The 15,300-nt window shown below is 45.6% G+C and overlaps 1 protein-coding gene across 1 annotated transcript in view; it reads right to left on the bottom strand.

The window, feature by feature from the left end:
• The window catches only part of UNC5D (unc-5 netrin receptor D), an 84,572-nt gene that overhangs the window by 32,648 nt on the left and 36,624 nt on the right, over positions 1-15,300 (bottom strand). The window contains exons 5-9 of the mRNA XM_026863022.1: positions 15,067-15,247; positions 14,127-14,294; positions 12,730-12,894; positions 6,377-6,409; positions 277-462 (exon numbers count right to left, since the gene is read on the bottom strand). Of these exons, the coding sequence (XP_026718823.1) occupies positions 277-462; positions 6,377-6,409; positions 12,730-12,894; positions 14,127-14,294; positions 15,067-15,247 (733 nt within the window). The remainder of the gene's footprint in view (positions 1-276; positions 463-6,376; positions 6,410-12,729; positions 12,895-14,126; positions 14,295-15,066; positions 15,248-15,300) is intronic.

Below are 15,300 nucleotides of genomic sequence, written 5' to 3'. Positions count from 1 at the left end.
TGTTTGGGCTTTTTCTAAGTCACCAATGTCAGTGTAGAAGCCAGTGACAGTATTTCTGGAGCACTGAGAGTGTCAAGGAAGATGATGCACTCGTCCAAGTTGCCAGCACAGAGCAGCAGCAGAGACGGTTCCGACCACCAGCCCCTGCTCCCGGCGCTGCAGCGTTCAGCTCTCAGCGGAGCCGAGTGCCCTCCCACAGCCAGTCCCTCAACACGAGCTCAGCATCTCTTTGCAGTAGGAGCTCTGGAGAGAAGAAAATGAAATCACACCACTAACCTTGTCTGACTGTTTTAAAATTAAATGTCTGGAAGCCTCCTGTCAGTGCAGATGAATCAATCACATCCACGCCGTACTCACTCTGACTCCGTCTGTACAGGGTGACGCCAACCACCAGCACAGCCACAGCAATGACTGCTGCTCCCAGGCCGGAGTAGAGGGCGATGTCACTGGCAGTCTCGATATCTGAAAGGAGAAAAACCAGCTGCCAAGTCAGCGACGCTCCCGAGAACGTTGTGAGTGTGCTGGGGCTGTGAGCGAAGGGCAGAGCGCGAGGCCTCAGACACGTGGACGTGGAGCCGCGCAGCGGAGCCCAGCGGAACGCTGGAAACCACCATCCTGGAAAACAGCCGGAGCAAATTCCATCGAATCCCAGATGGGTTTGGGTTGGAAGGGGCCTTAAAGCCCGCCCAGGCCCACCCCCCTGCCCCGGGCAGGGACACCTCCAACTAGCCCAGGTTGCCCAAAGCCCCGTCCAAGGGGCCCCTCACCAGCACCAGCTGCCAGCCTGGGCTCCTCGCTGGGGGCCACCACAGCTCCCCATTCCAGCCCAGTGGGGACCATGACGGTGTGGTAATACAACCTTAAAGGCAGGGCCCGGAACAACCACAGCTCGGGAGGGCTGCTCGAGCTCCCAGCAGGACTCTCATCTACTGCTAGCTTCCAAGGACGTGGAAGTTTTAGGTTTGAATTCTGGAGCTAATCCTGGAGGCTGTGAATCCTCTGAAAAATCTTAGTGAAGCTTTCCCTTCCCCCTCTCTATTTCCTGCATGAGCTTTAGTCTAAGAGGGAACAGTCGGTGCTCCCACAGCTCAGCGCGGCCGAGGAGATCCCACATATCTCCTCGGAGTCCTGCAAGCACCTTCAGTCTTCAAAAACAGGTTGGAAACTGAACCTTCCCCATGATCACACCCATGCACTAAGCTTAGAACCAAGTTTTTTAAGACTTCAAACTTTTACAGTGGAGAAAAAAGAATTTGCTGCTTTGAAAGAACAAATCCAAATGAAACCTGCAATATTATGTAATTGAATTATCCAGTCCCGCTATTCTACATCTTCTGGGATCTGGGACCACGTACCATGAAATTAAATTACTTGGCAAGTACACTTAGTGGGTCCTTAGATAGTTCCCTTAATGCCAAACTCCAGTTTAGAGAAGAGAGAATCATGAATTCACCCTCTACATCATCTGTGATCCTACTGTGCGGTGCTTCTGCTGTCAAGTGAGAAGCCCTCGGTACAGAGAGTGCACTTACTCATAACAAATGACAGTGACAAAATAACTAGGAAATCCAGGCTATTCAGTACCAGTAAATAAATGTACAGAAATAGGGTAGGAAGTTAAATTCAGCATTTAATAAATGGCCAATTACTGTAATTACTTAATTAGTATTTGGGAGGAGGCTCCTGTTGTGCATGTGTTTTCCTGCAGAAAATCAGAAAACTGTTGGAGCTGAATTTTTAAAATGAACATGAAACTTCCAACCACTGAGATGAAGGAAATGAGAACCTATGGGCAGCAGAGCAAAGGCAGTTTCCGTGGCTCGGCAGTGTCCCCTGTCAGTGCAGCCTGAGAGCTACCCCGGGAGCAGGGGACACCTGGGAAGGTGCCACCAGGTGCCCGGAGCCACCCGCTCCCCAACGGGCTGGAGCACCCGGGGGGTCGGTGAGTGGGGCCATGCAACGGGCTCCTCAGCTGGGCAGTTGAATCACGAGTAAAATAAACGGATTCAAACATCCTTAATAGGAAACACCCCCCGTTCTCAAACTGTTCCCAGTCAACCCCAGACAAGATTCCAACATCCCGTTCAACCCCAAATCAATGTTTTGAAATCAGTTTTACTAGGACTGCTAATTAGCCAGAAAACACTTCTGCAAAAATTCTGCTGAATTTTCAAATAACCTCATAGTGAAAAAGGTTTCTGGCTTTAACACATTTAGAACTCGCTGAGGAGAAGAAAAACAAAAAAATCACAAAATTTCCATGCAAGTATCAGCTTTCAGAAGTGGCACGTCACAAGTAATCACAACTAAATGAACTTGAAACTGCTACCCAGCTTCTTACAGCACTACAGTTGCCACGCAGTTCTACTAAATAAATTACTAGAGAAAAGGATTTTTCCTGAGGCCTTTTTTCCCCCCATTTTTCCATGAGATGCCCCCCTGAATAACGTCGTCAAGAGAATTTTGAGCACTTTCAGTTCAAAGTTCAGAATTTCAGAGAGTGAGCTGCCAATGTGAATGTCTGGGACTAACAGCAGGAGATGCCCCATATCCTTACACCAGATGGAAAAAGTAAATGCAGGCAGACAGTCACAAAGGCAGACTCTGGACATCTCCCCCGTCAACCCAAGAGAGCCCCAACCCTCACCCAGCGCCTCCATCACGTCGGGGTTTGCCTCTATTTTATCCTCTCGTAGCAGGTGCAGAAAGAAGAGTACAGGAATTAATTACATTTCTATTTCTTCCAATTTTCGACTACTGAGCTATTTTGTTGTAACAGGGAATTAATTGTGAAACTCTACTGTTGACTTAATTTTGGTGTTTAATTAGCGCAAGGAATTAGCCAAGAGAGGGAATGCTAAATATCTCCGGTGGTGGAAGAAACCTGGCAGCAAGTGGGTTCTTTGCCTTTCCAGAGAACCACAGTGAGCTGGTAGGTATCGCACATAAAGCTCCTTTATGTCCCCCATTTCGATCACTCCTTTAAAACAGAAGAGTGCTGAAAATTTGAGTTACCTCTTCTACCTTCTGGGATAATAAATTATAAAGTCTGAAACATGCAGAAATAACCCATCTGTAAAAAATTACTGCCACCATAATGGCAACAGGTAGCAAATGCAGGATTTGATCTTTCACCATCAAAACCAGAATCTAAACCACACCTCAAGTTCTCACTCGTGAGCGATTGTAATTTATACTCTAAAGCTACTTAAATAGTTTAGCTCTTTCTGTTCAATCAATTCAGATGTCAGATAATTTAAGTCTTTTATAACTGCACAAGATCGTTGGACAGAGGTTAAAGATGAGAGCAAGAATACAGAATGTTAAAAAATGAGAACAGTTCGTCTCAAGCAAAATTTTTCTGGAGAGAGGATTTTGTTTCCAGTGAATGTTTATAAGTATCCTTAAAACTTGAATTTGACACTTTTCTGTATCTTTTATGATTAAAAACTCTCAAGAGTTATTCTTTCTGGATTTCCTTATCTCTAATAAAATGCTCGTTGTTCTCTTTCATAGAAGACCTGGAAGAGTCATTCAGGTCTTCCCAGAACGACTCATTGCAAGGCAAAAACCTCACCCACAAACCCCAAGTAACTAAACCACACCGAGTTCAGAGGAAAAGGACAGCCCCTCTCAGAGCTTGGTAGAGCTGTAAATAGCTTTATCTTAAGAGAGTAAAACAAGAGGGATGTGGTGTTCCTTTGAATTGTTCCAATGGAATAGGCCTGCTTAAGAAAAGGAACTTTTAAATTGATTTAGGATGTTAGTTTTTTGGTGTTTTTTTTTTTTTTTTTTTTTTTTTTTTTAAACAAATATTGTGTTTTTTTAAAGTAATTTTAATCTCTTCCCTTTTCTGCCTTTCTTACGGGTAACTCCTTTCATGAGAGACTAAAAGAAAAAAGCATGGCAAATTTGGGCAACACGGTAATTTTCTTCTTTTATTTTTTCCCAGAAGGGAACAAAGTGAGAAACAAACAAACTAAAAAAGAAAAACATTTCTAGTCAACCAATTACTAATTAATGAACTGCATCCTCCCAGCCTAGAGGAGGCAGGGGCTCTGGTAGCGCACTCCGGGTTTGATACATTCCAGTTGCAGGATGCACGATTGTGGTAATTGTCGCCTATACTTCACCTCCTGACACTGTTACACAACATTTATTGAAAGCACATTTGATGGTAATGAAGTTTCTATTAACTATGATTAAGTTTCATAAAGCACCTGAAGATAATTTAAGATGTGCAGGAGCAGAAAATGAAACATTTGGTTTAGTACATTAGAAACATAATTGATTAAATTATCTCATTTACAATAAGTGCTTTCCAGGAGCTGTGTGGGGTGCACATCTCCCCCCATCTCCCATTCGTTTGCCAAGAGATTGGGAAGATTTTTCCTGCTCCCCACCCGCCCCCAGTTTTCTGTCACTCACTTTGGTACCCCTTAGCAACCCGCAGTCTGTTTCTTCGTAGAGCCAGTCTTCGAGAACAGGGATCAAGAACCATGGAAGAGGTTATTTAGTAGAACAGGTTGTTTCTCAATTATCTTCATAATTGACTTTGATTTTGCATCAGTGATGATCCATGCAGTCTTAAACTAAGTTCCTGTTTGGCTGAACAGCAACAAGCTGTATTATGTGTTTCTAACCCCACAGCTATAAAGAAACCCTTTAATTCTCCCAAGTATCTTCTATGCTAAAATCAATTCTATTAAAGCTATTTTTTTAATAAATCAGAAAATAAAGCGATTTGACTGATGTTCTTTCCAGATTCCCTAATTAAATGGGAACTGCACAGGTACATGAGCAGAAACGTACCGACTGCCTGAGCTGCATTATGACACAGACCAGCTCTACGTGACCAATTAGGAGATGAGTCCGGTGAGACAACAAGACGACAAAATTAGAACCCCTTAAGCAGCCAAGGCAACCACAGCACGTTTCTGAGCTATCCAAAGTTGATTTTGGGTATTCCTAGAAATACTTGAGAACTGGAAACGTGAAGGAGAAATATTCTCAGTGCAAGGTTTCTGCCCCTTCAGAAATGTTTCCTGGTGAAGCCGGGTGGGTCGTGCACCCTACACCATGTTCAAAACAGCTTTTCAACAGCCAAACACCTTCACTCACCGTGGCTGTGGCCATCTTGGACAGTAACTGTGCTCCTCTATAATGACTATTTTTTTTGTATCACATTTTTGCTGCCATTTAGTTACGTTCGTTTATAAATAGTTATAACGTTGTCCGTGGATTACATGGATTTGGACTTGACCAGATCATTCTAAAACTCTTGGTTTATCAGACTGAGGAGTACTCTGGGACCTGAGAACCAAACAGGCTTCGTTCAAGCCAGCAAGAAATTTTTCTGCAGCGTGCTTTGACACATCAGTCTCCAGCACATGAGCTCCAAGGAGATACAGCTCAGGTCAGGATTTCCAAATGTCTCCCTCATGTTTTGGGGCCCAAGTTCCATAAAATTTCAAATCATCTGATCACCCTAAGCCTCTATATCCTGGAGGAATGTCCAGACTTAAAACCTACATTATTTTATAACATATAATAGAAGAATCTGTCTTCAAAGAAGATCTAAGCCATTCCACGTGTTACTTCTCAGTACAGGTGGATTCTTATTTTAAATCCTTCAAATGAATTAAGCCAAAAATGTGTTTTATGAATCTGTCAAAATTCAAAGACAATTTTTTGTTGAAAATGAAGCCCTCAGAAATTCTCAAAATTTTGTGTATGGTCTATGAAAGAAGCAGCAACGTGTCTGCTTTAAAGCAGACAGGCCTCACGGAAATTGTGGCTTTGATGAAATTGTCTTTTTTCTTTTCCTTAACAAAATCTTTCAGTTAGGCAATTCACTCCAAATGTGTTCCTCTAAACTAGAATTCCACTGAAATCAGCCTAAGACTAAGGAAGGCAGAGTGCAGGGTAGAAGCCTCCCCAAGCAGTATATAAATGACATCTACATCCTCTTTACAGTGTAAAGCACATAAACACCCTTTACCAGTTGATAAATGAAGGCCGACGGGAGCTGCACGAGATCAGACAGAGCCAGCAGCGGAACCAGATTTGACCCAAGAAAGCTAAACTCCTGTATTAATTCCTTTTTTTTTTCTAATTACAAGTCCTCAAGAGATCAATTTTCAGATAAGCATGCCTGCAGAAAGCGCTCCCAGTCAGACACAAATTACTAAAGAACGGTCGCTTTTCGATTTTTAGTCTAAAATCTATGATCACAAAGTTGCTAAGAAGATGCTTTCAGGAGATGTGAAAGCCTTTCATATAACCTTCAGTTTTATTTAGCTCCTAAACAAATAAAACAGAATGGCAGAGAAGATGAGAAAAATCATATTTACAAGAGAAAAAAAAAATAACTTACTTTGGGATTTTATTTCATGAAGAGGTTTTTTATCTGAGAGAGAGAGAGAGAGAGAAAGTTGCACTTAATAAATTTACATGGAGCATATCTATTTCCTATATCGCTTCTGTCTAGCTCTATAAATGAAACATTTTCTGCTTGTTTGCTGACAGTATGAATATTTTATGCTGTCCATATTTTTCTCTTTTTTTTTTTTTTTTTTTTTTTTTTTTTTTTCCCTAAATCTCTTTCAAGATGTTTCTTTGCAGTAATTTCTCACTTGGTTAATTCAAGTGTTTGTTAGCTCTATTGGATGCTTTTATTTAGAATATTCTACATCTCAGCAATGAGGAAGTTGGACACTTTGAAGCGGATCGCTTGCAAAGCAAGTTGGTTAAGAACTGATTATTTTTTGTGTGTTTGTTATATGGAAAGGTTAGCGATGGACGTTTGAAAAAGTAATTTATAAAATATAAAATTGTACAACATAGTCACATTGATGTTTCTAAATATACACCGGTATGACATCTACACGTGTCTATAGAGGACAGACAGAAGCAGCGTCCCACCACCCACGGGCCGGTACAGGGCAGGCTCACTCAGTCGCGTCTCCGCGCTCTCCCTCGGACCGAGCGCCCGTCCCCGCACAGCCCAGGACCTGCAGCACGGGACGGGGCTGGGGCTGGCACAGCACCCACACCACTCTCTGGAGGTGCCCTGGCACCCAGCGACCCCCCGGGCCGGCCAGTCCCAGCGCAACAGGCCGCGGGAGATGCGCCCGCGGCCCCAGGACCCCGCTCACCGCCTCGGGGGCCAGGGCTGGCTGGAGGCTGCCCCCCTGCACAGCTCAGTACAGCCCCCCAGCTTCCTGGGCACCCCGCCTGACTTAGGCGCCTTTCCCTGTACCTTTTCTTGGGAGGTTCTGTGCAGAAACACCAGAACACACCGATTGCTTACTCCTCGCCACGAGAGGTGCCGCGGGCGAGCAGTCCAGCGCAATGAGACTGATCTAAGGCGGGACAGAAGTCCTCAAGCAGGCAAGGCTCTATCCATGCTGTGGGCACTTCGCGTGGTGACTGCCTGAGCTGTGCACCGATTTATTGTTTGGATTTCTTCCTGAACGAAGGACCCGGCATCGGCCACCTCTGGGGGTGGGTTCGCCGCAGGGTCACTGTGAGTGCGTTGGCGACGGAGCCCGGGGTGCAGCCGTGGGGACAGAAACCACCTCGGGGGACGAGAGGTTTTGCTCTGTGACAATGGACCATGAGGCACCTGCTATTATTTTTACTATTTGTGAAAACGGTCAGTTTAATAATACTTAACCCAAAAGATTCTTGGGCTTTGGCTTTGCCAAAAAGCTGGGTGTGTTGGTTTCTTTCCTTCTTTAAGTTGTTTTTATTTTTGCTAGGAGATGACAGACGTAAACACCAAATGAATAGTGTCAGACTGGAGCTCTGCGATGGAAACGGCTCCCTGCTGCTGACACAGTGCTAGCTACAGAAATCCGCAATGGAATTGAAACGAGTTTGCCACAAACTGGTGAGATTGCTCGATCCAGAAGCCTCCTGGCAATATTCAGTATCACGGTTGGTTGAAAAATGGAAAACAAAATTATTTGTGATTTATGATGCATTAGTAAAAACATGTTTGTAGTTCATCTGCTTATGGCCTGCTTGTTTGTTTCTCTTTTTTTGGGCACTGGGAAAAGAAATCAATAGCTTTTGAAGTTGTAAAAAAAATAACTTTAAAGTAGATAGATAAAAGTAAACAGAAAAACCCTACAAACCCTCTCTTTCTGTAAGCCAAGAAAAAGCTTTCACCTCTGCAAGACAGCAAGAAATCCACCATGGAAAAGTATACTGTCAAGAATGCTGCTAGGGAGTAAACAACAAAAGAAAACTGCAAGAAACCAGTAATTTGTTTGGACCATCTTGAGGGAAAGTGACCTCTGCATTCAGATGGAGGCAAGCTCTGTTCCTCTCCCAACCGGGCCGGCCTGGCAATCAATCTTTCACACATATCAAACCCAAAATTAATTCTACCTTTCTTCTGCATATCAGTTTGTATCTATTCAGCTGTTACAAATCCTGGAAGAAACACCCTGAAAGAAAAGCACCTTCAGTTCCTCCTCAGTGAGGGACTGGACTATCCTGGATCAATCCAGAAATGAGAAACCCAAGTGAGGAAGAGGATGTTCCTGTGGATGAAGGTGTCATCCCCGTGGTATTCCCAATGCTCCTGTCAGGGACTCCGTAAGAAACAGAGAGTAGACCCTGGTTTATCCCCATTTCATTCACTGACTCCAAATTTGGAAATTCAGGCTACAGATTTGTATTTTTTCTGTCAGTTTGGAATCAGGTCTGTGCTTTCGTGGCATGTTCTCCCCCTTACTTTCATTTGAGTTCTTATTTGTTAACCAAAGAAATGTTTCATTTCTATTTTTGCCTCACGAAAGGAACAAAGTTAACAAGTTGTGCCTGATAAATAACCTCGAAGAGATTAGTTTTCTGTAGCACAGTACTGCATTTCCTTCACAATTCCCTGCGGGATGAAAAGCAAAGCAGAAAAGGCACGTATTGGAAGATGAACAGGGGAAAAAGATCTTTAAAAAATAGGGTAATTGCATCAATTCCTATTAGCTGGGAAAGCAATTACTGTCCTAAAAATAATCTGACACAAGTACATACATAGAGCATGACCCATAAAGGAGCAAGAGTACCACCGAGACAGAAGGAACGAGGGACACTCAGCACTGGGGTGTGGGGGAGGTCAGAGCCAGCCCGTGCTCCCCGCAGAAGGGACAGCAGGGTCACACCAGCTCACCCCAAACCCACCCTGTGGGACAGCAGGGTCACACCAGCTCACCCCAAACCCACCCTGTGGGACAGCAGGGACACACCAGCTCACCCAAACCCACCTGTGTGGGACAGCGGGGACACACCAGCTCACCCCAAACCCACCCGTGTGGGACAGCGGGGACACACCAGCTCACCCAAACCCACCCGTGTGGGACAGCGGGGACACACCAGCTCACCCAAACCCACCCGTGTGGGCCGGGGCTGGACTCGCTCCCCAGCACCGATCAGCGCTGGCGTGTGCCAGGCCCCGGCTCCTCCTGCACCCAGCGCCACGGCGAGGGCAACTCTGACAACAGATTCCGCTGCAGATTAATTTTTTTGCCACATAATACCTGGAGATCAGCTTCTGATCCCAATACTAGGTGAGAGATCTACTAGGTAGAGAGAAATCTTCCATTTTAGTCGTCTCTGCATTAATTTTAGAGTGGTGGTGTTAGTTCACAGTTCCCCTAACTCCCATCTCACCTTGTAAGAGGAACAGAAATTCTTTACCCACGGAGATTTCTGCACGGAAAATCCAGCAGCAGGTTTCCCCCCACCCCCCTGATACTCAGCATAAACTGAGAATTTAATTTTGTTAATTTTAAGTAGTGTTGCTTTGATGTCAACATACGCATCCCTAGTAGGCTCAGATTTTAAATGCCTTTTCATTTCAATCATAAAATTTGGGTTTTATTACTTATGCCACTTATACTTTGCAAAATGAGTTTGACAGTTCATTTTCAACATTGAAGTTATATTTCACAAACTTTGTGATTCGCAGCTGACAACTAAGTTGATTAAATCTGCACAGAATTTACTCATATTTTAAAAAATGCTTTTTGTATCTTTTTACCCATAATGATCCTTTTTTTTTTTTTTTTTTATTTTGAAGAAGGCAAGTTCTTCACATATTGCATATTAAGAACACTGTAAGTCTATTAAGAACACTTTAAGTCCCATGTGTAGAAAAATGATTTGCTTCTCAGAGAAAACTTCTGCCATCCTGGACATTTGGTTTCAGACATACACCGTTCGCTTCTGTTTGCACATGCTTGTGCAAAATAGTCACATTCTCTCAAAACTGCATCTATAAATGATTCTAAATCATGGCAGAGAAAAATTAAAACTCTTCTGGAAAGGCAATGATGAAATCCTACGCTAGTTCAATTAATTTCAAGTTGTTGGGGTATATATATATATATATTTATTTATTTTTTTTTTACTGCAGGGCCATTAGTCAGGTAAGTTAGGGGTTCATTAATAATAATATTCTTTGCACCAGTGGCTGTACAAACATAAAGCAGAGGGAGAGGACCCAATCCAAAGAGCTTGTTTTCATACAAAGTATATGACAGACAACAACAAATAGTAATAAAAATTTCAGGTAATTATTAAAATTAAGTTAGTTGCCATGTTGTAACTATTCCAATAGCCCATCTGTCAAATAATTTGGTGGTAAAAAAAATACTCTGGCTGCACCGTATGCATCTCTCTAATCAGTGATATGGCTGTCGTGGGAAGGTTTTTTTTTTTCTTTCTTTCCTTTTTTTTTTTTTTTTTAATACTTTGTTTTCAGAGAAAGAAGGTGAACTGGCAACTGGCTCCCTACAGTCTTAAGTTTTTTGCTTTCAACTCCTGGTGAAGTTTCTCGGCAGGACCTTCCAGAGGGCAATCTCTCCTCTATCTGCCACTGCCAAAACTACTACACTTGTATGTGCTGAAAGCAGCCAACCCCTCCCCTGCCTCACACCCGCTCCGGGATCACGGGAAGGGTTTGGAGCAGCTGGCATCCCACCCCCACCTCTCTCCACTGAAGGGACTTGGACACAAGGGTCTGGCTGAAGCTGCACCGTTTAGATCCTGGATGCCTTGTTCCGAGTCCAGCACTGGTCACCCGAACTGGGGGCAGGGGGGGAGAGAGCAGTGACTAACGGAGCACGTTTGCAGTAACGGCAGGGAACGCTGAAGGAATGCACTGGGGTGTACAGAGCTCACCCCGACAATTTTATACAAGAAGGATTTTATATTTCTGACTATGAAAAACAAGTCTTGTTCTAAGGAACACGGGCACATGTAAAAAAAAAAAAAAAAAAAAAAAAACGGTAACGTGTCTGTGAACTCCAGACACGGAGCCCCTTTTCCTCTCTGCGCAGTAACACCTCGCAGTATGTGAAACCTCTGTTCGCACAAAAAGCTGCAGAGGGTTTAGCCAAGAACAGCTCCTGAAAACGCACCCCCAGAAGCAGCGGTGTCAGCAAGAGCCCTCAACAGAGAGCGGGCGAGGCCAGCCCCAGCCCTCTGCTCTCCGCGACACGAGGACTGGCGCTGACGCTACAGCCTGCACGCAGGGTCCGGTGAACTCCCCGGGGAGAGGGGCTGAGGAAGGGGCATTGACAGCTGGAGAAGCCACCAGCAAACACCCACATGATGCAATACCTCAGTGTTGGTACAACAGTGCTCGGAGGCCCTGTACCTGAAACCATCCCTGCTACAAGGACTCACAGAGTTTTGGTGATCTTCCCCACAGAATGAAGCCATCACCATCAAATAAAAGGTGCATCATGACTCTCAGTGCTCTTCCCAAGGCCACGTGCTCCTTCCAGACTACCAAAATAAGTGTAGGACTGAATTTGTTCCTCTGCTGCCTCTGAGGCATAAGCGCAGTGTGGAAATGACGCACAGGACTGACAGGGAACTACACAAAACGAAGGGACGGGGAACCGTTACCACCTCACAGTGCTGTCAAGGGTTTTCCTGACCTGGATCGGGCCACCTTTTATTTCCCTTCAGATCTCTCAGCCCCAGCATTCCTGACTGCTCCCATGGCCACCATTTCGGTGCTAGAACGCGATGAGGTGATGGTACCATCCGTGGGCAGGGAACAGCGACAGTGTAGGAATGAACCTGAGACTGTCCCCTTTGTTCTGAGACTGGGCAGCTGCCCCGGGTGCTCTGCAACTCTCCAGCTGCAGGGCTCCTCTTCTTGGCTCTTAGTTGTTTGTTGACAGTAGCAACTACCAAACGCCAGATGCTTTCCAGACATTTATGAAGGGCAAATCCTTTCGCAGTGAATTCACCATGGAGACAATTTGCCTTTATTTAACTTCTGTGTTAAAGGCAACAAATGGAGTAAACCTTGACCTTAAACAGCTCTTGCACCAAGAGCATTCATGTTGGTGCTTTGCCAAATTACTCAGAAGAAAATGTAGAAGGCCAAGTAGTACATTCTGTGGAACACGATGTAGCAGGTGTAGTCATATTGTACATCACAAAAAACCTTTATTTGGATTTTTAGAATCATCTGATAATTAATAGGTGAAGAATGTGCTGCACAAGTCCAGCGACTTGAAAGCACTGTGGATTTCAAACTTGACCTAGGCAGCCCTCTAGAAACAATCTCGTTTTTCTCAGTAGAGTTTCAGCCCGCAGAGTTCTCCTGACAGGGGGTGTGGGAGCTACACGACACCCCCGGGTCACAGAGCCCGTTTTCAGGCCACCCCCCCTAAATCCAGTTCCGTGCCCGCTGCGACTCACCCTGGATGCAAAGGCCTTCGGTGCAGTTCTCTGACTCCTGGCTCAAGCCCTCGCAGTACTTCCCTCCGTTTCTCGGAGGCGGCGCGATACATTCCCGCACTCGCAGGTGCTCACACTCGGGGCTGCACACAGACCACTCGCTCCACACCTCCCAGTTTCCATCCACTGAACGGGGAGGAAGGAAAAAAAACGTCACCGCTGCGTGTCGCACCGGCGGTCAGGAGATCCCCCCCCCCCGGAACGCTCGTTTCATCTCCTTAGGTCACAGCAAGTAAAACAAGCATAATTCTCAGGAGAAATAAACGTAGTTTTATCAGACGTGAAGTTAAAATCCAGCATTAGAATGTACCACCTCAAGTTGTGCAGTGTGGAAGGTTTTTAAATAGCACCAGCACGTAACGTTCTGCAAATACAGTCAATTAAAACCGCGGGAGGAAACGTTTTCTTTGCCACCTAGCTATTAGCTTCTAATGTTTCCATACAAATTCTACCTTAAAACAGGCTGACGTAGGGAGGCCGCACATTACCCTACCAGAGAAATGCTGCTGACATTTACAGAAAGAGCATCGCTGGCCTTGTAGACTTCTGGCTAATGCCCTGAGCAAGACAATGGATCAATATGTTGCTTTGCTGACTGATTTGTAGCTGTCTCTGACCCTCTCCCAAATGAGAAGGGCTTCCACAGTTCCCTTTCGTTTTCATGCATAAATCAGATTGAAGAACAGTCAGATGAACACAGAGACATATATAAATAATACTAAGTTCTTTAAACCCCAGTTCAGGATACATTCAATCGAAAAACTCCTAAAAGTCAGAAAAGAGATTTGCCAGAATCCAGACCAGTTATGCCGTGCCCATGAGCACACACAACCCTGCTGACCTTCTGTGAAACACCAATTCCAAAACCAGGTGAGGGAGGTTGTGGGTGAACAACTGAGGAAACATACAATGTTCAGGGATGTGACACCATTCTCTTGTAGAGCATAAGCTCAATTTCAAGAGGTTAATATACTTGAAAGCTAAATAATACTTTTTAGTGAAGTTCTCGGCTTATGTTTCTGTGTTTCTTTTCCTGGTGTCACTAACGTCACCTCCCCTTTCCCTATACCCCCACCCACTCACCTGATTTCTCACACTGAACCAAGTTGGTGTTTTGTTATTATTTCAGCTTCAGTGCAAGTTAAAGCACTGACAGACCCGGCAGATCAGGCTGCAGGTGCTCGTGGCTCCTGCTCTGACCCCACACGAGGCCCTGAGCTGCACAAGGATGCAGTATTTCCCTTTCTGACCTCAGTGGGCACTTCAAAGCCCCGTTGCCTGCCTGGCGCTTCCGACTGAAGGAGCCCTCCCGCACACGTGTCACCCGCGGCTACTCCTCAGCAAACTGCGTGTCTCACCCGGGCAAAGGGAGGTGCAGGTGATTTTCTGCACGGACATCCCTTCGCAAAAGGCACCTCCGTTGAGCGGGGCGGGGTTGGTGCAGGTCCGCGATCGCTTCTGCCAGCCCCGGCCGCAGCGCGCGTTGCAGCTCGACCACTCGGTCCAGGACGACCACCCGCCGTTCACTGCAAGACACAAACACCGCGCTCGGGCAGCTGGGACTCCGGAGCATGGAGCTGCTCCCATCGCTTCATTCCAAGGCAGAATTTTGCTTTCTCATTGCACAGGTAAGTTCCAGGCTGAGGCGGGAGCATTGCTGCCCAGCAGTACACACCGACACAGAGGCCACGGTGTCAGAGAACACAAATGTTTGTTTTGGCGGAGTAATACGGGAGGAAGAGCCGTGGCTGATCAGCCTGGGGTGGGGGGGAAGCAGGCACCTCCATTCTTGTAAAATACTCTTTGCTTAAATTATAAACAAGACTTCTCTATTTTAAAAAGGGTGGGTCTGGAAGGCTCTGCCTCCACCAGTAACATGTTACCTGCAGTAATAATGACAGCAACAGAGGATGGCACTAAAGGAATGATTCTGCTCTTTTGTCCTTCGCTGGAACACCCACGGTCCCACAGCTCTGGTTAACCCAGCCCGTCCTGTACCTCCCCAGGCACGTGCTTTGGGGACTCTGGACACAGGCAAGGCTTATTTACATGGCTGGATCTTCTCAATATCTGGAGCAAGGATTGTTATTATTGACGTAACTTCTGGGAATCCATCTCAAACCAACCCCTCCTAACTGTGAGGGCTTTAAGGGCAGCAGGACCTCAGCCCTGCGCAACAGCGCCCGAGCGCATCACAACCTCCTGCTCAGCCACCGTGCTGCCTGCTAAAAAAATAAAGTACCAGCAATAAAAGCACACACGTCTCAGTTTTTCCATAAGCATCACGTTCTCACTGACCATAGACCACGACTGTGGCAGACATGCTCCTCCTCTTGGCAACGATGTTGGCAGCCATGCAGGTGTAGTTTCCCGAGTCAGAGAGACGCGCCTGGCGAATGATGAGGTTGTGGTCTGCTCTGGTGTCAATGTTCTCATCCAGGTTGGAGTCTATGGGCTCCTCGTTCTTCAGCCATTCCACCTGCAGAGGGATGGAGCAGAGAAGAACATGAAATAGGAAAAGAAATGATAGAA

The sequence above is a fragment of the Athene cunicularia genome (genome assembly GCF_003259725.1).
Source record: "Athene cunicularia isolate RWA chromosome 22 unlocalized genomic scaffold, athCun1 chr22_part1, whole genome shotgun sequence".
Lineage (NCBI taxonomy): Eukaryota > Metazoa > Chordata > Aves > Strigiformes > Strigidae > Athene > Athene cunicularia.
The sequence above is the reverse complement of the archived record's forward strand: the minus strand, read 5'-3'. Positions and strand labels throughout refer to the sequence as shown.